This window comes from Ranitomeya imitator, chromosome 1 (genome assembly GCF_032444005.1).
Source record: "Ranitomeya imitator isolate aRanImi1 chromosome 1, aRanImi1.pri, whole genome shotgun sequence".
Lineage (NCBI taxonomy): Eukaryota > Metazoa > Chordata > Amphibia > Anura > Dendrobatidae > Ranitomeya > Ranitomeya imitator.
The window spans coordinates 290,445,760-290,470,094 of record NC_091282.1 but is presented as its reverse complement, the minus strand read 5'-3'; the positions used below and the strand labels follow the sequence as shown (position 1 = coordinate 290,470,094).

Here is a 24,335-nt window from a genome sequence, read left to right as displayed (position 1 = left end):
CCTTGTCTGTGGCTTCCTTCCCTGCTGTGTCTTTCCTTGTGTTCTCAGTCTGCTTACACTCCGCACTCTTGCGGCTCTGCCTGCTCTGTATCTTGGTAGCTTTACCGCTGCTCCGCACTCCTGCGGTTCTGCTCCGTTCTACTCTGCTCCGCTCCCGTTGCTGCAGAAACCTCTTTCTGCAGTTCCTCTCTGCAATCCTTGCGGTTCCACTCTGCTTAGCTTCTGCAGTATCTCTTGCTGCAGCTTCTCTCCACATTCTTTGTGGCTCTGCTCAGCTTTTGTTGCTACGCTATCTCTTGCTGCTTTTCCACTCCTATCTGCAGTCTTGCACTCCTCTCCTGTGTGAACAGGTCCCTACCTGTTCCTTCATATTTCATATCTGTTCCTGCACCTCCAGTGTGAACAGGTCCCTACCTGTTCCTACAAACTATATATCTGTACCTGCACCTCCAGTGTGAACAGGCCCCTACCTTTTCCTCCAAACTACATATCTGTACCTGCATCTCCAGTGTGAACAGGCCCCTACCTGTTCCTTCATATACCACATCAACCAATTCTGTGTTCCTGCCAGTCCTGCCGTTCCTGCCCTGCCTTCCAGTCCTGTGTTCCTGCTGTCCTAGCCAGTCCTGTGTTCTCTGCCGTGTCTCTGCCAGCCTACTCGTCTGAGTTCCAGCCGTGCTCTTCTGCCAGTCCTGCCTAATGCCCGCACCAATCCTGGTGTTCCTGTCTCCCAAGTGGGATCAGCAGCCACAGCCAGACACCACCCTGGAGTAGCACCTGGCAGCTGCCTGCTGCACAAGCCTGACCTCACCATCAGAGGCTCCAGTGAAAACCCAGGCAGCTGTCATAGTCACGCCCCTTCCAGGGTAGTCTGGTTTGTGGCATAGTGGGGCCACAAACCCCCGAGCTCACGCCCACCAGTCAGGGCGTGAGCGTGACACCCTGCCCTTGCGGGCTTACATTCTACAGGATTATGGGGAAGGAGACAGTAGGTTGGGGGTTGCAGGAGCTCCGGCGTTGGTGAGGCGGTAGCTTCGGTAGTGATGAGGAGGCAGCGGGGTCAGTGCAGGCTGTAGGCTTCCCTGAAGAGATGAGTTTTCAAGTTCCGTCTGAAGGATCCGAATGTGGTTGATAGTCGGACGTGTTGGGGCAAAGAATTCCAGAGGATGGGGGATATTCGGGAGAAGTCTTGGAGGCAGTTGGATGAGGAGCGAATAAGTGTGGAGGAGAGAAGGAGGTCTTGGGAGGACCGGAGATCACGTAAGGGAAGATATCGGGAGATTAGTTCAGAGATATATGGAGGAGACAGGTTGTGGATGGCTTTGTATGTCAGTATTAGTAATTTGATTTTTAAACTTGTGCACTGCCTGTGAATTAGTGGTGCTCAGGTAGGTTCCAACACCATAACCATATACAATAAAACCTGGCACTCAACTTATATGTCTGGAAATATATTTTATTGTCAGCAACGAAACGTTTCGGTCCCAAAAACTGGACCTTCATCAGTCACTGAAAGTGCAAAATAAACAATGCACAAAAAAATAATAAAATAAAAATTTGAACAGAAACAAAGTATATATAATACTGGACATCCAGTGTATAACAAATATGGCAATTCAGTTACTAAGAGGTACAAAGGTAATATCGAACTGACCAATATTGGCACAATGCTACTCCGGATGGTAAGTGGTTAATCTATAAAAAGTGTGGAGGTAATCACATACCGTGCTTATGCAGAGTTTTTAGAAGAGATGTGCCCGTATGGGCAGACGATAGGTAGTTACTGTAATAGAGGATTAAGTATATGAGTGGTGGGCCAGGGGAATCGTGGTACAGAAAGAACGATTCATACCAGTAAAGATGCAGGATAATGGTCTGTATGGCTGCATGGGCAGCATCCTATTAAAGTATATAACGCAGGGAGTTAGATAAAAAGCATTTGTCTGTAAGATCCCGTGGAGTGTGTAAGCACCTTACCGTGCAGGGATGGCGATATCGACGCGGTGTCCACCGCTAGTCAGACGTCCTTAGGGAAGAGAGTGCGCCATATATAGTCGCAGCCGTCTAAAAGCCGCTAACCGGAAGTGGGCGTGTCCGGCGCGCAGTGCAGCGAGGTCATGTACGTCATCACCAACATGGTGGTGCGTTCCAGGGGGCAGCATATGCGTGTCATGTCAGGAGGCGTGTCCCATAGAGGGAGGTGTATTCCTGTGCGCAGCCTCTGAGCCGTCCGACCGAAAAGGGATATATTGGGTCGGTTCGATATTGCCTTTGTACCTCTTAGTAACTGAATTGCCATATTTGTTATACACTGGATGTCCAGTATTGTATATACTTTGTTTCTGTTCAAATTTTTATTTCATTATTTTTTTGTGCATTGTTTATTTTGCACTTTCAGTGACTGATGAAGGTCCAGTTTTTGGGACCGAAACGTTTCGTTGCTGACAATAAAATATATTTCCAGACATATAAGTTGAGTATTAGTAATTTGAACTGGATACGCTGAGGGAATGGGAGCCAGTGAAGAGATTTGCAGAGGGGAGAAGCAGAGGAGTAGCGAGGAGAGAGATGAATCAGTCGGGCAGCAGAGTTAAGAATGGACTGGAGAGGTGCAGGGGTGTTAGCAGGGAGGCCGCAGAAAAGGATGTTGCAGTAGTCAAGGTGGGAGATGATGAGGGCATGCACAAGCATTTTAGTAGATTGAAGGTTGAGGAAAGGACGGATTCTGGAGATATTATTGAGCTGGAAGCGACAGGAGGTGGAAAGAGCTTTGATGTGTGGTTTGAAGGACAGGGCAGAGTCGAAGGTTACTCCGAGGCAGCGGACTTCCGGTACGGGGGAAAGCATGATGCCATTGATTGCGATAGATAGGTCAGGTAAGGAAGATCTGTGGGATGGAGGAAAGATGATGAGTTCAGATTTGTCCACATTGAGTTTGAGGAAGCGAGAGGAGAAGAAGGAGGATATGGCTGATAGGCATTCTGGGATTCTGGACAGCAGAGCGGTGACGTCTGGGCCAGAGAGGTAGATCTGAGTGTCATCAGCATAGAGGTGGTACTGGAACCCATGGGAGTTTATGAGTTGTCCCAAGCCAAGTGTATAGATTGAGAAGAGTAGGGGTCCTAGAACAGAGCCTTGAGGGACTCCAACAGAGAGGGGGTGGGATGAGGAGGTAGTGTGGGAGTGGGAGACGCTGAATGTGCTGTTGGAAAGATTATTTCCCTATTTAGCCCCTACAGTAATAATATCCCACATTCTGGACCCCACGTGTCTTCCCATTCTGCCTCATGTCTCTCCATACTTCCCCCATGTCTCTCCATATTGCCCCCAAATTCATCCATAATAGTATAATGTACCCCATAGTCATATATAGCAGTATAATGCACCCCCATAGTAGTATAATGTACCCCATAGTCATATATAGCAGTATAATGTACCCACATAGTGGTAGAAGTATAATGCAGCAGCCCCATAGCAGTATAATGCAGCAGCCCCATAGCAGTATAATGCAGCAGCCCCATGGCAGTATAATGCAGCCGCCCCATAACAGTATAATGCAGCAGCCCCATAGCAGTAAAATGCAGCAGCCCCATAGCAGTAAAATGCAGCAGTCCCATAGCAGTATAACGCAGCAGCCCCATAGCAGTATGATGCAGCAGCCCCATAGCAATATAATGCAGCAGCCCCATAGCAGTATAATGCAGCAGCCCCATAGCAGTAAAATGCAACAGCCCATAGCAATATAATGCAGCCGCCCCATAGCAGTATAATGCAGCAGCCCCATAGCAGTAAAATGCAGCAGCCCCTTAGCAGTATAATGCAGCAGCCCCATAGCAGTAAAATGCAGCAGTCCCATAGCAGTATGATGCAGCAGCCCCATAGCAGTATAATGCAGCAGCCCCATAGCAGTAAAATGCAACAGCCCCATAGCAATATAATGCAGCCGCCCCATAGCAGTATAATGCAGCCGCCCCATAGCAGTATAATGCAGCAGCCCCATAGCAGTATAATGCAGCAGCCCCATAGCAGTAAAATGCAGCAGCCCCATAGCAGTTTAATGCAGCAGCCCCATAGCAGTAAAATGCAGCAGTCCCATAGCAGTATAACGCAGCAGTCCCATAGCAGTATGATGCAGCAGCCCCATAGCAGTATAATGCAGCAGCCCCATAGCAGTATAATGCAGCAGCCCTAATAGGAGTATAATGCAGCAGCCCCATAGCAGTAAAATGCAGCAGCCCCATAGCAGTAAAATGCAGCAGTCCCATAGCAGTAAAATGCAGCAGTCCCATAGCAGTATAATGCAGCAGCCCCATAGCAGTATAATACAGCAGTCCCATAGCATTATAATGCAGCAACCCCATAGCAGTATAATGCAGCAGTCCCATAGCAGTATAATGCAGCAGCCCTATAGCAGCATAATGCAGCTGCCCCATAGCAGTATAGTGCACCCCATAGTATGATGCAGCAGGCCCGCAGCAGTATAATGCACCCATAGTATAATGCATCCCCTTTCCCTTTCCCCCATAGTAGAATAATGCATTCCCATACTGGTATAATATGCCCCATACTGCGGCTTTACAAAAAAAAAGTTATGCCTTGCCTGGCCGAGCTCCAGCGATGTCCTCACCTGTGCAGTATCATTCCGGTGTATGACAGTGACGTCATATGTCGGTGACATGTGTTCACGTCAGCTGCCGGCCCGTGAGTGGCTGGTGGCTGTTAACTTCTCGTGCATGGCAACAGATTTTAACTTATCGTGCGTCGCAGGATGCGTGATCAGTTACTGAATCGGCCCAGTTTGCTCATCGGGCCCCATACGCCAGTAAGGGCAATAATGCGTGAAGGTTCTGGAGTGGCCATCTCAGTCTCCTGACCTCAATATCATTTAGCCACTCTCGGGAGATCTCAAGCGCGCAGTTCATGCTGGACAGCCCAGGAATTTATAAAAATTGGAAGCTTTTTGCCAAGAAGAGTGGGTAGCTCTTGTCATGATATGTACTTTTGCCCTGTCCTGTATTTGAATAATATGCCATTTGATGTATGTAACTGTTCTCTGGTTTCTATTAGCTGTAATTTATGTATTTTCTTGGCTGGGAGTTCACCTGTAACAATATGTCTCCTTCCCCCAATACTTGCAGCCCAAAGCTCTAATGTAATTAAGCTTTGTCAACATCACTAGTGGAGGAATAGCCATTCTTCCTCACAGCAGGTGGCTACTCAAATGTACATATTACATAGACTGCCTGGAGCCCACCAGTCTAGAATCTTCTGGTGGACCCAACCATTGAATAGAAGGTGTAACCCCTACCCCTTCATGGGCGGATCCCAGGAGCTCAGACAATCCATTCTTATTTTGAGATCAGATGTGAGTTGATCCTTGAAGGAGGAGTGGGGATTCTTAGCTGAGGCAAGACCCCATGTCCATCTGTGACTGCGGAAGCGAATGGGGCGAGACTTGAGCTGAGGACATATCTTGTCACTCGTGGGATTGTGTTGGGATCCCTTGGACTCGTGTGGACTATTGCTTTGTTAGCTGGCACAAGGATTATCGGGAGGTGCCCCCGAACCTGTTCTGTTGGACTAATTGTGGACTCTGTAGATCTACCTGCATGTGTTGTTCCAGCGTTCTTGATAATAAATCTGTGGAATCATCCCTTGGCCTGTTGTCCCTTCTTGCTCTGCCTTACACCCCGTCACAGCTCTGCCGTCTGAGAAAATAAAGAACCTCATCCACAACTACCACAAAAGACTTCAAGCTGTCACTGATGTTAGAGGGGGCAATGCACGGTATTTAGAAATAGGGTATGTGAACTTTTGATCAGGGTCATTTGGATGTTTTGGGTTGTCATTATGATTTAGAAAGAGAAAACACAGTAGTTTGACAATAAATGGCTTCACCCAACCACTAATCATGAGTGGAGAAAAAAGTTTTGGTGTTATCATTCATATTCTCTGAAAAAAGGCCAAGAAAGCAAAAATTCTGCCAGGGTTATGAAAAATATTTAGAATTGAGAGTCCTCAGTGGTTGATACCTTTTGGCTAACACGGTACCAAGATATATAACTTTCCTGTATCAAAAAGCTAGGGTTATGTAAACTTTTGAGCACAACTATACATTATGAGCTCAGAACATGGGCGTACATAGAAGTCATGGGGCCCCATAGCAGAAGTTCTAATCCATTATGCTGATACATTTGAACATGCGATGTATTGTTATATAAAGGAAACTGTACAGTGTATATACAGGAGGTATATAGTTGTCTGGCTAAACCAATTACGATATGTTGAATTACAAAAGAGAAAAAGAAAGAAGTTAGCATTTTTCCCATTGTCTCCTAGTTACTAGTTCTGTTCTCATTAAATCCTCATCTGTAAAGAAAAAAAAAATGTGTCCAAAGTATAAATAAAGTTTAGACTTTACAAATCATTTGCACAGAGTCATAGCTCACTTCTTCACCCAATTATTTTATGAAATTCTATGCCATAAGCCCGCACATCTTCTGCTCCATTTTTCCAATGATACCACTTTCTTCTCTTTGCACTGGAAGTTTAGCCATGTCATTATAAAAGTGTGTTGAACTAAGTCGTCATTTCTTCTCAACGACTGCTATGCAACTAGTTATATGGTTATCAATCAAAGTGTTGTCATGGAGAAAAAATGAGTGGTAGATATGGAGCTGCCGGCTTCCAGCCTATAATGTTGACATTATTCATGTACACTGAAAAGCTTGTGCATTTTCATTTTACTTTCCTATTTATTCACATACATGTTTTCTGTTACAGGCTTGATCCTTGATAATATTGTGAAAGCGAGTAATCCAAATCTCGCCCTGGAATTGGGCACATATTGTGGCTACTCAGCTGTCCGTATTGCACGGCTTTTAAAGCCTGGAGCTCGTTTATTTACTGTGGAATTTAATCCAGAATATGCCGCAGTAGCTAAACAGATTGTAGAATTTGCCGGTGTTAATGACAAGGTATTTCTATACATTTTATCTGAAAAATGTTGATTTCGCCACACCATGTCCACTTTCTGAAGATGGCTATGCCATGCACATTAAAATGGCCACTTCTCTCAATACCATGTACATTAGCACTTAGTGCTTCATTTTATTTTGCCAATGTTCCACTGAGAGACACAGACGAGAAGCTGGTCGTCATGTGACTGCCTGCCTTAGCAGGCAACAGAACGGAATCCTGTAAGTGTGCCCATTATACACTGTCAGGAATCAGCAATCTGCACTTACACAAAGTGACTGCAGTAATTTAGTTGAACCCTAGAAAATCCCTTAAAATAATGTCCAACATTTTGGCTTCAGTACAACTGTCTTAATAAATGTGACCCACAGTCTGTGTACGTTGTTTTTACTGACAAAGAGAACTGATGCTTGTCCACTGCACTCTGCCGATAGTTGACGAGAGTAATCAGTGGCCAGTTATAAAATAAAATTTAAAAAAGTCAACTATTTTTTTTTTTCAGGTACAAATAATAGAGGGAAGTACACACAACATTATTCCTCAGTTGAAGAAGAAATGTGAAATAGATACACTAGACTTTGTTTTTGTGGATCACTGGAAGGATAAATACACAGAAGATACAAAACTTTTGGAGGTAAGGGCGTATTTTAGTGTTGTATATTTACTAGCTGTTCAGCTATGATTTGGTGGTAGGTTATTTTAAGTAATTTATTTTACCATAGGCATTCAAAAAGCATCTAGTCTTTTATAAATGTTAAACATAAATATGAGCCAGCACACCGACTGTATTAGTAAAAGCGTAATATGTAATGGCACATATATACTGTGGTCATTAACAAACAAATATAACCTAGTTTTCAATCAAAGCGTAGAAACATTGCAGTAAGTAAATACTAATAGTGCATGTAAAAAACATAGGGTACATGACTTTTTTTTAATCAAAAAAGCATAAAAGCCATACCACTGCGACAAAGTGTACCCAATGAGGATGGTCTCTTTCTCTAGTAACTTGCCTCACTATGTGCCAACAGGCCTCAAAATAGACGAGGGTTGAGCAGTACTTGTGCCTGACTGTGTTTAAAACCTGCCTGTGGAAAGCCGAATAGGTGAGGTGCACATCCCAAGGGGAAGGTCACACCCCTAAATTTACTGAGTATGACATACTGATGTAAAAACAAGGGTCAGCACACGTGGTTGTATAAGTATAATATGTAAGTGGCACATATACACTTTGCCATTAACAGCAAATATAACCTACAATTAAAAAATCTATCAAAACACTGCAGTAGGTACATAAACAGCAATACATGTAAAAAAAAAAAACATATGATACTTAGTTGACTTTTTTAAATTAAAAAAGCATAAAAGTTTTCTCACTGTGACTAGGTGTACGCAATTAGGATAGTCCCTATCTCTAATAACTCACCTTGCATCATGCCAGCATTCCTCCAAATACTGTAGACAGGGGATGGAGCAGAACAAGACCTGTGTCTGATTGTGTTAGAAGAGGTAGGGACCAACCTGATTGGGTACACCATGTTGTGGTGGGATGGCTTTTATACTTTTTTTGAATAAAAAAAGTCACCTAAGTATGGTTTTTACCTGTGTTACTGTATATTAACTTGCTGCTGTGTTTCTACGCATTGTTTCTTCTATATTATATTTCTATAAATGGTGATAGATATACTACCTTCCATTAATATTTATGGAGGTAAGAAGTGACTACTCTAACTGTAATTAGTAAATACAGCCCAAAATGCAAAACATAGCAGTGACCCTCCCAAACCTGCTCAACACCATGTGGGGGAGCTAATGATAGAGAGATCACACTAGAAGAATAATAGGACACTCCAAATTGTGAATCATCATAACCAAGAAAAAAAGCTGGAGTATATATCCAAGATAATGTAAAAAGTATAAGTTTATTACATACTATATCAAAAACAATGAATGCAAAATACAATTATACAAAATGACATGTTCAGCAGGGAATGCAAGATAGAACCAAAGAACAGTGTGACCTCCTAATACTGCTCCAAAGATATTTCATAGTAAAGTGCTTAGTGCTTTCAAGATAGATGGGGAAAGAAAGTAGGACAGGGTAAATAATTGAATCAAATATACTGGGAACTCATCATTATGAAAATTTCCCTGAGTTTCTTACCCATATTGCAATATAGAAGGGGTCCACACCGTGCTGCCCCAACGCGCGTTTTGCGTCGGCTTCTTCAGGGGCCGGTGCTGCAGTGTGTATCTGGCAAGATCTTATAGAACCCCCACTTACCCCTAATGCACCATTGATTGCGGTGCATGTGTCCCGTCAGTCGCGCCAGGAGCTGCATCGCTTCAGGCGTCCACAGCCGTGATTCGGTTCACAGCAACATCGCGGTGACGTCACTGGACGTTGAATCATTCAGCTGAGTCGATGAAAACTTAATCTCCGAACACTAACAAATACTCGGAGACCACCCGAGCGTGCTCGAGAAAACCCAAGCAAGGAGTATACTCGCTCATCACTAATTTTGACCATATCATCATTTTTAGACATTTTCCAGCGCAGAACTAAATATATAAACGTGAACACTTACTGGATGAAGCATATCAAGTCATGCGTATTTGTTTAATGATATAGGATGTGGCCTAAGGATATTAATACTCTTTATCAAGGTGTGCAGAATTATTAGGCAGCTTTTTTTAATCTCAGACAAAATGGGCCAAAAAAGAGATTTAACTAATTCTGAAAAGGCAAAACGGTTAAAAATTTTACCAAAGTATGCAGCACACTTGAAATTGCTAAGATATTGGGGCGTGACCACAGATCCAGCAAAGGTTTTATTGAAAATAGTCAGCAGAGTCGCAAAAAACTGTGTTAAGAAAAAAGATGCATATTACGTGCTGAAGATTTGTGAAGAATCAAACATGAAGCAACCAGGACCCCATTATCCTCCAGTGCTGTCATATTCCAGAACTGCAACCTTCGTGAAGAGCCCAGAATCACAAGGTGTTCAGTGCTCAGAGACACGGCTACTGTAAGGAAGGCTAAAACCTGACCACCATTGAGCAGAACACATAAGTTGAAACGTCAAGACCAAGAAATATCTGAAGACAGATTAGTCAAAGGTTTATGGACTGATAAGATGAGTGACTCTTGATGGGCCAGATGGATGGGCCCATGGTTGGATTATTAACAACACATACCTCCAATGCAACTCAGACGTCAGCAAGGTAGAGATTGGGTACTGTTATTATTATTATTTATTTATATAGCACCATTAATTCCATGGTGCTGTACAAGAGAAAGGGGTTACGTGCAGAGTTATAAATATCGTTTACAGTAAACGAATTTACAATGACAGACTGGCACAGAGGGGAGAGGACCCTGTCCTTGCGGACTTACATTCTTCGGGATGTTATGTGTTGGTATTTTTAAAAATGAGCAAGTTGAACCTTTTCGGGTTGAAAATGGAATCAAAATCAACTCCAAAACCTAATGGCAGTTTTTAGAAGACACTTTCTTCCTGTACCCCACCATGCAGGTCACCGACTTACCACTCCAGGCCATGCAGTGAGTTATGTCCTCTGCTTGCTTATGCTCTTAGCCCCGTGCCCTCTGCTTGCTGTGTGCATACTTACTGGCTGTGTGCTTAGGGTAGCCGCATGTGCCCTTCCTGATTCTTAGAGACAGTGTGTTAGGAGTCGAGTTTCCTCTGCTGCACAGGGGGAATCTCGATCCGTGTCTGCTGCGGTCTCCCATTCGGTATCGGCCGCAGTGGGCTCTGCTCAGCGGAGACGTCGCTCCCAGCGTCTCGCTGAGGCTGATTCGGTGCATAGGGTCACTACTGCCTTTTCTGGCTTTCCTATGGTACCCTGCACTGATCTGCGGCGAGCGAGCCTCTCTGGGACTAAGTCCTTGTTTACTCACACTGAGCATGCCCAGGGTAGGGTCTCCCATTGGAGGTCGAGGGCCACATGTTCGGTCACATGCTCAGGTGCTGCAGTACATTCCATTGGTCCTCCTGGAAGGTCCTGAAAGGGCAAAACATGCTCAGGTACTGCAGCACTTTCTATTGGTCCTTCTGGAAGGTCCTGAAAGGGCAAAAACTTCAGTAGCAGCTTCCTGTGCTGCAACTATATAAACTGCGCATGACCGCACGGCCATGCGCTAGTATTGTTTTGTAAATATGTGTGTGTGTGTTGTGAGTGAAAGTCGCTCTTTAAATAACCCTCCCTATTGAATGTCTGTTCGCGGAAGGTGTATGTTTGCTATCTAGCGCCCGACTTATCCAACAGCACGTAACACACATCACAGCGTCCAGTTGCTGTGTCCGCCAGTACGGCGCCGTGCGCTTCCTCTGCGCTTTCCTTACCCAAGCCTGGGTGGTTAGTGGCGTCTGTCAGTGCGGCACCGCACGCACTCTCGTGCCTTTATTTACTATTTCAATAGTTTCCTTACACACCCAGTTGCGGTGTTGTGCCAGCAGTGGTCTAATCGGACTTCAATCCTAGTTGGGGTTGTGTTCGCTGACTTATTGCTCGCGCTCTATGTGCGGTACCGCGGTCCTGTGACGCAACAGGATCGCTTCCTTCACGCAGGGTGAAGTTAACCCTTGTATGTATACTTATAGTACCGCCATATAGTCCGTCTTACTTAGCAGCAGGTACTTTCCTGCACGGTGGATCCCGGGTTGCGAACGCACCAATTCCATCTAATAAACTATATATTTGGTGCGTTCCGCCAACCCTAACAGAATACTAGCGCCAGGATCTGGCTAAGTAATGGCAGATGAACAGCGATTGCAGGGGTACATCCAGCTGCTGGAGGGCCGGTTGGCGTCTCTTGAGCGTGCAACCTCGGCGGTGGATGTTACCGCAATAGCTGTTCAGGCTGCTAGCGTGGCTGCAGCAGCTTTACCCACTGCCACCTCTGTTCCGACCCTATCTCACCTTCCTTTGCCTGAGAGATACTCTGGGGACAGTAAGTCCTGTAGGGGTTTCGTGAGCCAATGTGGTATACACCTCGAGCTCCTGGCTGCACGTTTCCCTGCTGAGCGGGCAAAGGTGGGATTCATAATCTCCCTCTTGTCGGACAGAGTGTTGGAGTGGGCTATGCCGCTGTGGGTGCGCAGCGATCATGTGGTGCGGAGTGTTCCTCGGTTTCTGGACTCTCTGAAACAGGTCTTTTTAGGACCTCAAGTCACCCATGATACAGCGCTCCAGCTGCTGGCTTTGACTCAGGGTTCAACCATGGTCAGCCATTTTGCTGTTCTCTTCCGGACATTAGCGTCTGAGTTGGAATGGTCAGATAAAACCCTCATTCCCGTATTTTGGAGGGGGCTGGCTGACCATGTGAAAGACGCTTTGGCCACTAGGGAGATTCCCGCCACACTGGAGGAGCTCATAGCCATATCTACTCGCATAGACCTTCGTTTTCACGAGCGAAGGTTGGAGCGAGCCCAGTGTAGGCAGAGGTTTCGGCTGGCTCCCACCTTCGCCATACCTTTGGAATCTCCAGTCCAGGCGTCCGAGTCACATGAGGCCTTAGAGGTGACACGAGCGGGATCCAAGTCTCAGTCCGCTCGTGCACATAAGGTCCTTCATGTTTACCGGCAGTCAGGACATCTTGCCTCCAAGGGTCCTCAGCGGTCGGGGAAACGTCAGCGTTTAGTGGCAGTTGGAGGAGGTACACTAGACACGGCGACGTTTGCCTCAAAATTGTCCTTCAAGGGGACAATTACCATAGGCCCATCCACTCTTATGGTCGAGCTATGCGTGGATTCTGGGGCAGAGGGTAATTTTATGTCTTCCTCTTTTGCCCAGCGTCACGCAATACCCTTGGTGATGCTCGCCAAGCCTGTGACCGTTCGAGTGGTAAATGGGTCAACACTACCCTCATAGATTACCCACCAAACCATTCCTTTCACGCTTTCTGTGTCTCCATCACATCAGGAGATAATCTCCCTATTAGTCATTCCTGAGGGAATTGATGAGGTCCTGTTGGGGATACCATGGCTTCGCTACCATTCTCCTCATATTGAGTGGTCCTCTGGGAGAATTTTGGGATGGAGTAAATCCTGCGAGGGTAGATGTCAGAGGGAGTGCGTTCAGGTTGCTACTACACAGGTACCCGCAGATCTTTCCTCTCTCCCCAAGCACTATTGGCCCTATGCAGACGTGTTCTCCAAAAGAGCTGCGGAGATCCTTCCGCCTCACCGCCCCTATGACTGTCCTATTGACCTCTTGCCTGGTGCGGAGCCTCCCCGGGGTCGAGTCTATCCGTTATCTCTCCCGGAGACGGAGGCAATGTCTCAGTACATCCAAGAGAATCTGGCAAGAGGATTCATTAGGAAGTCAGTGTCACCGGCAGGGGCTGGGTTCTTCGTACAGAAGAAGACTGGAGACTTACATCCATGCATAGACTACAGGGGTCTTAACGCCATCACCGTTAAGAACAAGTACCCATTACTCCTGATATCTGAGCTGTTTGATAGGCTACGGGGAGCGAGGGTATTTACGAAGTTAGATCTGCGGGGTGCCTACAACCTGATTCGCATCCGTGAGGGGGATGAATGGAAGACGGCTTTTAACACCAGGGATGGGCACTATGAATATCTGGTGATGCCCTTTGGGCTCTGTAATGCCCCAGCCGTTTTCCAAGACTTTGTGAACGACATCTTCCGGGATATGCTCACCACCTCGGTCGTAGTCTATCTGGATGATATTCTCATCTTCTCTCCAGATATTGACTCCCATCGGAGAGATGTTCGCAAAGTCTTCGACCTCTTACGGGCAAACTCCCTCTACGCCAAGTTGGAGAAGTGTGTGTTTGAGCAGGAGTCCTTGCCTTTCCTTGGTTATATCATCTCTGCCCAGGGTTTGGCTATGGATCCTGCCAAGCTACAGGCTGTAATGGACTGGCAGGAACCCCATTCTTTTAAAGCGGTGCAGCGCTTTATGGGGTTCATTAATTATTATCGCCAGTTCATTCCACACTTCTCAACTTTGGTAGCTCCCTTGGTTGCCCTCACCAAGAAGGGAGCAAATCCCAAGTTGTGGTCAGAGGAGGTCTCCAAAGCCTTTCTCTCGATCAAGTCACACTTCGCTAGCGCTCCCATCCTACATCGCCCCGATGTTGATAAGCCATTTATCTTGGAGGTGGATGCCTCATCCGTTGGTGCTGGAGCAGTCCTTTTCCAAAAGGATGCTCAAGGTCGGAAGCATCCTTGCTTCTTCTTCTCCAAGACCTTCACACCAGCGGAGAGGAATTATTCCATCGGGGACAGGGAGTTGCTGGCCATGAAGTTGGCTTTTTCGGAGTGGAGACATCTCTTGGAGGGAGCTCGCTTTCCCTTCCAAGTCTTCACTGACCACAAGAACTTGGCGTATCTGCAAACGGCCCAGCGGCTGAATTCTCGCCAGGCTAGATGGTCCCTGTTCTTCTCCCGGTTCCATTTTACTCTCCATTTCCTCTCCGGGGAGAAGAACGTTCGTGCTGACGCTCTCTCCCGCTCCGTGGTGTCATCGGAGGAGGAGGAGCCTCGGCTTATTGTCCATTTGAGAGCCTGAGAACTGTAGCTCCGGTTTCGCTAGAGTCTGTGCCCCCGGGCAAGACTTTCGTACCAGCTAACTTGCGACCGGAGGTTCTCTCTTGGGCTCACTCCTCCAGAGTGGGTGGGCATTTTGGGACCAAGAGGACATCTGAGCTTCTGGCGAGAACATACTGGTGGCCGCATATGGTCCGAGATGTCAAGGACTATATTCAGGCGTGCGTTTCTTGCGCCCAGAATCGGTCTCCTCGGCAATGGCCTGCTGGGTTGCTTTACCCTCTACCTGTGGCAGACAGGCCCTGGGAGATGGTCGGGATGGACTTTGTGGTGGGCCTACCCAAGTCACGTGGCTGCTCCATTATTTGGGTTGTCACCGACCATTTCTCTAAAATGGTGCATTTGGTGCCGCTTCCTCGGTTACCCTCAGCACGGGCCTTGGCGGTGTTGTTCATTAAGCATGTTTTCCAATTGCATGGTATGCCTGATAAGATTGTCAGCGATCGGGGTCCCCAGTTCGCGTCTCGGTTTTGGAGAGAGCTCTGCCGTTTACTCAGCATAGAGTTAAACCTCTCCTCTGCATACCATCCCGAGACGAATGGGTTGGTGGAGAGAACCAACCAGACACTGGTGACATATTTGCGACATTTCGTCTCTGCTAGGCAGGATGACTGGGCATCTTTGCTACCTTGGGCGGAATTTGCCTTGAACAATGCCGTAGCCGATTCCACTGGTCAAACTCCTTTTCTCCTTAATTACGGCCAGCATCCGCGTGTCCCTGTGCCCATGCCCGTGTCATCCACCGATTCTAGAGTGGCAGACTGGGCGGTGGAGGCACGTGACATCTGGGACCGCACACAGGATGCCATCCGGGCCTCCAAGGAGAGAATGAGAGTTTCGGCTGATACACACCGGCGCCCCGCTCCGGTCTTTGCTCCTGGCGACTTAGTGTGGCTCTCCGCCCGTAACATCAGGCTGCAAGTTGAGTCCACTAAGTTTGCTCCTCGCTATATTGGCCCGTTTAAGGTTCTGGAACAGGTCAACCCTGTGGTCTACCGTTTGGCTATTCCTCCACACCTTGGTATCACCGATACTTTCCACGTTTCCCTCTTAAAGCCCGTTCATTTGTCCCGGTTTTCTGAGTCATCTGCTGGGACATCGGGTTCATCCACGGATGAGTTTGAGGTGAATGCAATTGTGGGGTGCAAGGTGGTACGTGGCAAGAAATTTTATCTGGTGGACTGGAAGGGTCACGGCCCAGAGGATAGAACCTGGGAGCCTGTGGAGCACATTCGGGCTCCGCTGCTTATCGCAGCTTTTGAGCGTAGTGAGGCTCAAGGAGGGGGGGGGCCCTAGGAGGGGGGGGTAATGTTAGGAGTCGAGTTTCCTCTGCTGCACAGGGGGAATCTCGATCCGTGTCTGCTGCGGTCTCCCATTCGGTATCGGCCGCAGTGGGCTCTGCTCAGCGGAGACGTCGCTCCCAGCGTCTCGCTGAGGCTGATTCGGTGCATAGGGTCACTACTGCCTTTTCTGGCTTTCCTATGGTACCCTGCACTGATCTGCGGCGAGCGAGCCTCTCTGGGACTAAGTCCTTGTTTACTCACACTGAGCATGCCCAGGGCAGGGTCTCCCATTGGAGGTCGAGGGCCACATGTTCGGTCACATGCTCAGGTGCTGCAGTACATTCCATTGGTCCTCCTGGAAGGTCCTGAAAGGGCAAAACATGCTCAGGTACTGCAGCACTTTCTATTGGTCCTTCTGGAAGGTCCTGAAAGGGCAAAAACTTCAGTAGCAGCTTCCTGTGCTGCAACTATATAAACTGCGCATGACCGCATGGCCATGCGCTAGTATTGTCTTGTAAATATGTGTGTGTGTGTTGTGAGTGAAAGTCGCTCTTTAAATAACCCTCCCTATTGAATGTCTGTTCGCGGAAGGTGTATGTTTGCTATCTAGCGCCCGACTTATCCAACAGCACGTAACACATCACAGCGTCCAGTTGCTGTGTCCGCCAGTATGGCGCCGTGCGCTTCCTCTGCGCTTTCCTTACCCAAGCCTGGGTGGTTAGTGGCGTCTGTCAGTGCGGCACCGCATGCACTCTCGTGCCTTTATTTACTATTTCAATAGTTTCCTTACACACCCAGTTGCGGTGTTGTGCCAGCAGTGGTCTAATCGGACTTCAATCCTAGTTGGGGTTGTGTTCGCTGACTTATTGCTCGCGCTCTATGTGCGGTACCGCGGTCCTGTGACGCAACAGGATCGCTTCCTTCACGCAGGGTGAAGTTAACCCTTGCATGTATACTTATAGTACCGCCATATAGTCCGTCTTACTTAGCAGCAGGTACTTTCCTGCACGGTGGATCCCGGGTTGCGAACGCACCAATTCCATCTAATAAACTATATATTTGGTGCGTTCCGCCAACCCTAACACAGTGCGCGCACTCCTAATGTGTACCCAGCCTATTGCTAAGAGGCAACTGGTACTTAAGACACCTCCCCAATGGGAAGGTGCCTGAGCAACATTCTCTTTTTGTCTGATGGCAACTACTGAGTTGCCACGTCCTGTCCTGTTTCTGATCTTGCTTGTTTCCGTTTCTGACATTCTGTATACCTGTATACCCAGGCCTGAACCCTGATTTTGTGTTTGTATCTGACCTTTCCGGTTTCCTCCACCGTGGGGGCTGAGTACCCAGGACTGAATCCTGAACCTGTACCTGTGTCTGTCCTTATCTGAATTAGGACCTATCCCTGAACCTGTTTGTGTCCAAGTCTGGATCTTTCCCTACCCTATTGTTTTTTGTCCCTGTTCCTATTCCTTTAACTTACAGTGTCTGAACCTGCTTCTATCTCTTAAGACCTGCAGTTTCTATACTGACAGTTATCTAAAAAAAAAATGCAGTATCTGAACCAGCATCTATCTCTATTCTGTTCTCAACGTTGGTGATCTTTGTGTACACTTGCTACTTCTTTGTACGTACCTGTGTGCATCTGGTCCTGTCTGTCCTGTTCGTACCTATCCTGGTATTGGTCTAGTGTGAACTCTATCCTGTTTTGTGTGCACTTGTCCTTGTTATTATCCTATACTTGATCACATCTGTGGCTTCCTGCCTGACCGCATCTGCTGCTTCCTGCCTGAATGGTCTGCGGCTTCCTGCCTGACCCTGTCTGCAGCTTCCTGCCTGACCCAGTCTGTGGTTTTCTGCCTGACCCTTTCTGTGGCTTCATGCTTGATCACGTCAGTGGTTTCCTTTCTGTACTGCACCTGCGGCTCTGCACCTTTACCGCACCTGCAGCTCTACACCTTTTCTGCACTTGCGGCTCTGCATCTCTTCTGCACCTGTGGCTCCTTGTCTGTCCAGTCTGGACTGGGTCCTATATGTTTCGGTATTTGAGTGGTAGTTGTCTGTGTCGCAGCCCTTCCTGAAACTGCTCCTACTATGAACTGGGCCCTTCCCATCCCTGTTTTCCTGTTGTACCTTCCGGTGTCCTAGTCCTTACTGAAACTGTTCCTGTCCTTTCAGTCTGAACTGGGTCCTACCTGTTCCTTTATTCCAGTTGTACCTGCAGTCTGGGCTTGAGTGGTAGACAGTGGTACAGGAAAAAGTCTACATCTTTCAAGAAAACAATGATTTTTATGTAAGACAATATTCAATCACATATCGAAGTACTCCACTGCTTGGGTACCCAGTAAAGGCCTTAAAGATGAAAAGATAATAACATTGCCCCCTTCCACACCTGACCCAAACTGGAGAGATATAGTCCACGTCTGACTTTTCAAAGTATATGTTCTGTGAAACACCGCAGCACTTCAGAGTAAAACATACCTGGCTGCAGTTGCATAGCCTATGTCTATATTAATCTGATACAGGAAAGAAGAGACCTGTGTAGTCTCGAAAGCTTGCAATTTGTTACCATCTTTTCAGTTAGCCATTAAAAGGTATCAACCACTGAGGACTCTCAATTCTAAATATTTTTATATTAATCTGTTCACCTGTTCCCTGTATAAACAGTATTACTATTACTTTACATTTATGGACATAAAAATTCTGCATGTTTTTACCCATTCTGCCAGCTTATCTTGACATTGCTGTAATGTTGTATAATCAGAGTTTTAGGTACAACGTTTTACTTTTATCAGCAAAAACTACCACTTCCCTTTCAATCCCAAATACGTATTAACAAAGAGAAAGCAGAGGGGTTGTTGCCTTAGGTTACAATTGGGTAATGTGAGAAAATACGAAAAACTTGCATTCACCGTCCCTCAAAATCCTCTTTTATTTGTAAAGGTTAAAACATGGCAGCAGGCTGAGAATGCAACTCAGATGACTGTATGCATCTGTAGGCATATATCATATCGAAGAACACTTTAATCAAAATAATTTCTGTTATATAGTGGCAATCCTCACAAGGCTATGTATTGTCATCTAGATTTGTATTCATGGAAGTTACAATTTAGCCACTCACATCTCACTCGTGTTGCTTTTCTATGGAAAATTAAGGCTGTCATTATGTGTTTTCTATATGGAATACTATCCCTTTGTAGAGTCATACTGTATATCAACTACTGTACAGTGACCCATGGTGTAATTAAAGCTTGATGGCCCCCTGTGCAAAATGTGGACCTGGACCCCATCCTTCATTTTGTTCAGATGTATGAGCTCTTCTAGCATTCTAAATCCTATAAAAACACTTGCCCTCCCCATAAAGTAATATTGTCCCCCATCCTGTACGAATGTCATCCATCCTTGGCCCTTTACAGGTACAATGTCCTCCATATGGAGCCCCTTCTGGTACTAATGTCTCCAATCCTGGGCCCCTTGCAGTAATAATGTCCCCCATCCTGGATCTCTTGCAGAAATAATGTCCTTCATCCTGGTATAAAGTCCCTCATCCTGGTACAATCTCATCATCCAGTCCCTTTCCAGTAATAATGTCTCCCATCCTGGGTCCATCCCAGTAATATTCCCTGTTCTTTCGCTGTTCTCTAACTCTTTTTTTTTTTAACGATTTGTCTCATCTTTCCCCACTCACATGATGTGCTGTGTCCTCTTCTAAAGCCGACACAGGGGCCATCAACTGCCTGACACTAATTGGTTGGTGGCGTGTATTGCAATGCAGAGACTTAGCGGAACTCCGCAATACATTTCCGCTGAATGTGCATACTTGGACGAACATCTAGCTGAAATAGTCACTGGCATCGGCAGACCCCTTTCCCGCACGGCCCGTTTGGGGTCACACCCTCTGTGACCGTGATCGTTACAGCCCTAATAATGAGTACATTGAGATAGTGTTAGGCATGTGTTGTACCTAATCATTTTATGGCTGTTAATAGGATTTGAATGCCAATTGCTCCCTCACTGGGTACCTAAAATATACACTTCTCAGTATAGAAATTGTACAACCAAGAAGGCAAATTCATGAACTTAGGGAAATCAATCAATTTAAAAATGTTAAGAAAATTTTCAAACCATTACTATGTATTCAGCATTGCGTATGAACGCCATATGCAGAAATACACACGATGCTACTAGCCAAAGTAATACAAAGTGCCACTTTGGTGAACAATTTAGCTGCTGGTGTTTTTTTTTTCATCTAAGACAGCAGAAGGTTTAATGTTGTAGGTTCGCTCACAAGTGTTTTTTTCTTTCTGCAGAAGTGCAACCTGCTAAAAAAGGGCTCAGTTGTTCTCGCCGACAATGTCATCGTTCCAGGTGCCCCAGATTTCCTGGAATATGTCCGTACCTGTGGAAGATATGACTGCACACACTATCCTTCACTTCTGGAGTACATGAATGAGAAAGATGCACTGGAAAAGGCAGTATTCAGAGGATAGATGCTATAATCCTTTTACAGGGCTTGTTCCAGCACTGACAACAAAGACGTAACAAAGTACCTTCCAAGAATACAGTGCTGAGGTAACAGGGTCCTAAATCACAATAATAAAGACTGATCTTCACAATAGTGACTAACTTGGATGCAATTCCACACATATAAAACTCCATATAAAAGGTTTAACCCCTTCATGACCCAGCCTATTTTGACCTTAAAGACCTTGCCGTTTTTTGCAATTCTGACCAGTGTCCCTTTATGAGGTAATAACTCGGGAACGCTTCAACGGATCCTAGCGGTTCTGAGATTGTTTTTTCGTGACATATTGGGCTTCATGTTAGTGGTAAATTTAGGTCAATAAATTCTGTGTTTATTTGTGATAAAAACGGAAATTTGGCGAAAATTTTGAAAATTTCGCAATTTTCACATTTTGAATTTTTATTCTGTTAAACCAGAGAGTTATGTGACACAAAATAGTTAATAAATAACATTGCCCACACGTCTACTTTACATCAGCACAATTTTGGAAACAAAATTTTTTTTTGCTAGGAAGTTATAAGGGTTAAAATTTGACCAGCGATTTCTCATTTTTACAACGAAATTTACAAAACCATTTTTTTTAGGGACCACCTCACATTTGAAGTCAGTTTGAGGGGTCTATATGGCTGAAAATACCCAAAAGTGAAACCATTCTAAGAACTGCACCCCTCAAGGTGCACAAAACCACATTCCAGAAGTTTATTAACCCTTCAGGTGCTTCACAGCAGCAGAAGCAACATGAAAGGAAAAAATGAACATTTAACTTTTTAGTCACAAAAATGATCTTTCAGCAACAATTTTTTTATTTTCCGAATGGTAAAAAGAGAAACTGAACCACGAAAGTTGTTGTCCAATTTGTCCTGAGTACGCTGATACCTCATATGTGGGGGTAAACCACTGTTTGGGCGCACGGCAGGGCTTGGAAGGGAAGGAGCGCCATTTGACTTTTTGAATGAAAAATTGGCTCCACTCTTTAGCGGACACCATGTCACGTTTGAAGAGCCCCCGTGTGCCTAAAAATTGGAGCTCCCCCACAAGTGACCCCATTTTGGAAACTAGACGCCCCAAGGAACTTATCTAGATGCATAGTGAGCACTTTAAACTCTCAGGTGATTCACAAATTGATCCGTAAAAATGAAAAAGTACTTTTTTTTCACAAAAATTATTTTAGCCTCAATTTTTTCATTTTCACATGGACAACAGGATAAAATGGATTCTAAAATTTGTTTGGCAATTTCTCCTGAGTACACCGATACCTCACATGTGGAAATGAGAAAGTACTTTTTTTTCACAATAAATTTCTTTTCGCCTCATTTTTTTCATTTTCACATGGGCAATAGGATAAAATGGATCCTAAAATTTGTTGAGCAATTTCTCCCGAGTACGCCGATACCTCATATGTGGGGGTAAACCACTGTTTGGGCACAAGGCAGGGCTCGGAAGGGAAGGCGCGCCTTTTGACTTTTTGAATGGAAAATTAGCTCCAATTGTTAGCGGACACCATGTCGCATTTGGAGCGCCCCTGTGTGCCTATGCAATGGAGCTCCCCCACAAGTGACCCCATTTTGGAAACTAGACCCCCCAAGGAACTTATCTAGATGCATACTGAGCACTTTAAACCCCCAGGTGCTTCACAGAAGTTTATAATGCAGAGCCATGAAAATAAAAAATAATTTTTCTTTTCTCAAAAATGATTTTTTAGCCTGGAATTTCCTATTTTGCCAATGGTAATAGGAGAAATTGGACCACAAATGTTGTTGTCCAGTTTGTCCTGAGTACGCAGATACCCCATATGTGGGGGTAAACCACTGTTTGGGCGCACGGCAGGGCTCAGAAGGGAAGGCACGCCATTTGGCTTTTTAAATGGAAAATTAGCTCCAATCATTAGCGGACACCATGTTGCGTTTGGAGAGCCCCTGTGTGCCTAAACATTGGAGATCCCCCACAAATGACCCCATTTTGGAAACTAGACCCCCCAAAGGAACTAATCTAGATGTGTGGTGAGCACTTTGAACCCTCAAGTGCTTCACAGAAGTTTATAACGCAGAGCCATGAAAATAAAATAAAAAATTTATTTTCTCAAAAATGATTTTTTAGCCCGCAATTTTTTATTTTCCCAAGGGTAACAGGAGAAATTTGACCCCAAAAGTTGTTGTCCAGTTTCACCTGAGTACGCTGATACCCCATATGCGTTTGCAGAGCCCCTGATGTGGCTAAACAGTAGAAACCCCCCACAAGTGACCCCATTTTGGAAACTAGACCCCGAAAGGAACTTATCTAGATGTGAGGTGAGCACTTTGAACCCCAAAGTGCTTCACAGAAGTTCATAACACAGAGCAGTGAAAATAATAAATACGTTTTCTTTCCTCAAAAATAATTTTTTAGCCCAGAATTTTTTAATTTTCCCAAGGGTAACAGGAGAAATTTGACCCCAATATTTGTTGTCCAGTTTCTCCTGAGTACGGTGATACCCCATATGTGGGGGTAAACTACTATTTGGGCACTTGCCGGGGCTCGGAAGTGAAGTAGTGACGTTTTGAAATACAGACTTTGATGGAATGCTCTACGGGCGTCACGTTGCGTTTGCAGAGCCCCTAATGTGACTAAACAGTAGAAACCCCCCACAAGTCACCCCATTTCGGAAACTAGACCCCGAAATGAAATTATCTAGATATGTGGTGAGCACTTTCAACCCCCAAGTGCTTCACAGAAGTTTAAAACGCAGAGCCGTGAAAATAATAAATACGTTTTCTTTCCTCAAAAATAATTTTTTAGCCCAGAATTTTTTATTTTCCCAAGGGTTACAGGGGAAATTGGACCACAAAAGTTGTTGTCCAGTTTCTCCTGAGTACGCTGATACCCCTTGTGTGGGGGTAAACCACTGTTTGGGCACACGTCGGGGCTCAGAAGGGAAGAAGTGACTTTTGAAATGCAGACTTTGATGTAATGGTCTGCGGGCGTCACGTTGCGTTTGCAAAGCCCCTGGTGTGCCTAAACAGTAGAAACCCCCCACAAGTGACCCCATTTTGGAAACTAGACCCCCAAAGGAACTTATCTAGATATGTGGTGAGCACTTTGAACCCCCAAGTGCTTTACAGAAGCTTATAACGCAGAGCCGTGAAAATAATAAATACGTTTTCTTTCCTCAAAAATAATTTTTTAGCCCAGAATTTTTTATTTTCCCAAGGGTTACAGGAGAAATTGGACCCCAAAAGTTGTTGTCCAGTTTCTCCTGAGTACGCCGATACCCCATGTGTGGGGGTAAACCACTGTTTGGGCGCACGTCGGGGCTCAGAAGGGAAGTAGTGACTTTTGAAATGCAGACTTTGATGGAATGGTCTGCGGACGTCACGTTGCGTTTGCAGAGCCCCTGGTGTGCCTAAACAGTAGAAACCCCCCACAAGTGACCCCATTTTGGAAACTAGACCCCCCAAGGAACTTATCTAGATATGTGCTGAGCACTTTGAACCCCCAAGTGCTTCACAGACGTTTACAACGCAGAGCCGTGAAAATAAAAAAATCATTTTTCTTTCCTCAAAAATGATGTTTTAGCAAGCAATTTTTTATTTTATTTTCTCAAGGGTAACAGGAGCAATTGGACCCCAGTAATTGTTGCGCAGTTTGTCCTGAGTATGCTGGTACCCCATATGTGGGGGTAAACCACTGTTTGGGCACACGTCAGGGCTCGGAAGTGAGGGAGCACCATTTGACTTTTTGAATACAAGATTGGCTGGAATCAATGGTGGCGCCATGTTGCATTTGGAGACCCCCTGATGTGCCTAAACAGTGGAAACCCCTCAATTCTAACTCCAACACACCCCTAAACCTTATCCCAACTGTAGCCATAACCCTAATCACAACCCTAACCCCAACACACCCCTAACCACAACCCTAATTCCAACCCAACCCTAACCCTAAGGCTATGTGCCAACGTTGCGGATTCGTATGAGA

At 45.7% G+C, this 24,335-nt stretch overlaps 1 protein-coding gene across 1 annotated transcript in view; it reads left to right on the top strand.

Annotated features, from left to right (window-relative positions):
* LOC138669685 (catechol O-methyltransferase-like) overlaps positions 1-20,844 on the top strand; it is a 66,217-nt gene extending 45,373 nt beyond the window's left edge. The window contains exons 3-5 of the mRNA XM_069756366.1: positions 6,784-6,977; positions 7,481-7,612; positions 20,170-20,844. Of these exons, the coding sequence (XP_069612467.1) occupies positions 6,784-6,977; positions 7,481-7,612; positions 20,170-20,349 (506 nt within the window). The 3' untranslated portion in view covers positions 20,350-20,844. The remainder of the gene's footprint in view (positions 1-6,783; positions 6,978-7,480; positions 7,613-20,169) is intronic.
* The last annotated feature ends 3,491 nt before the right edge of the window (positions 20,845-24,335 follow it).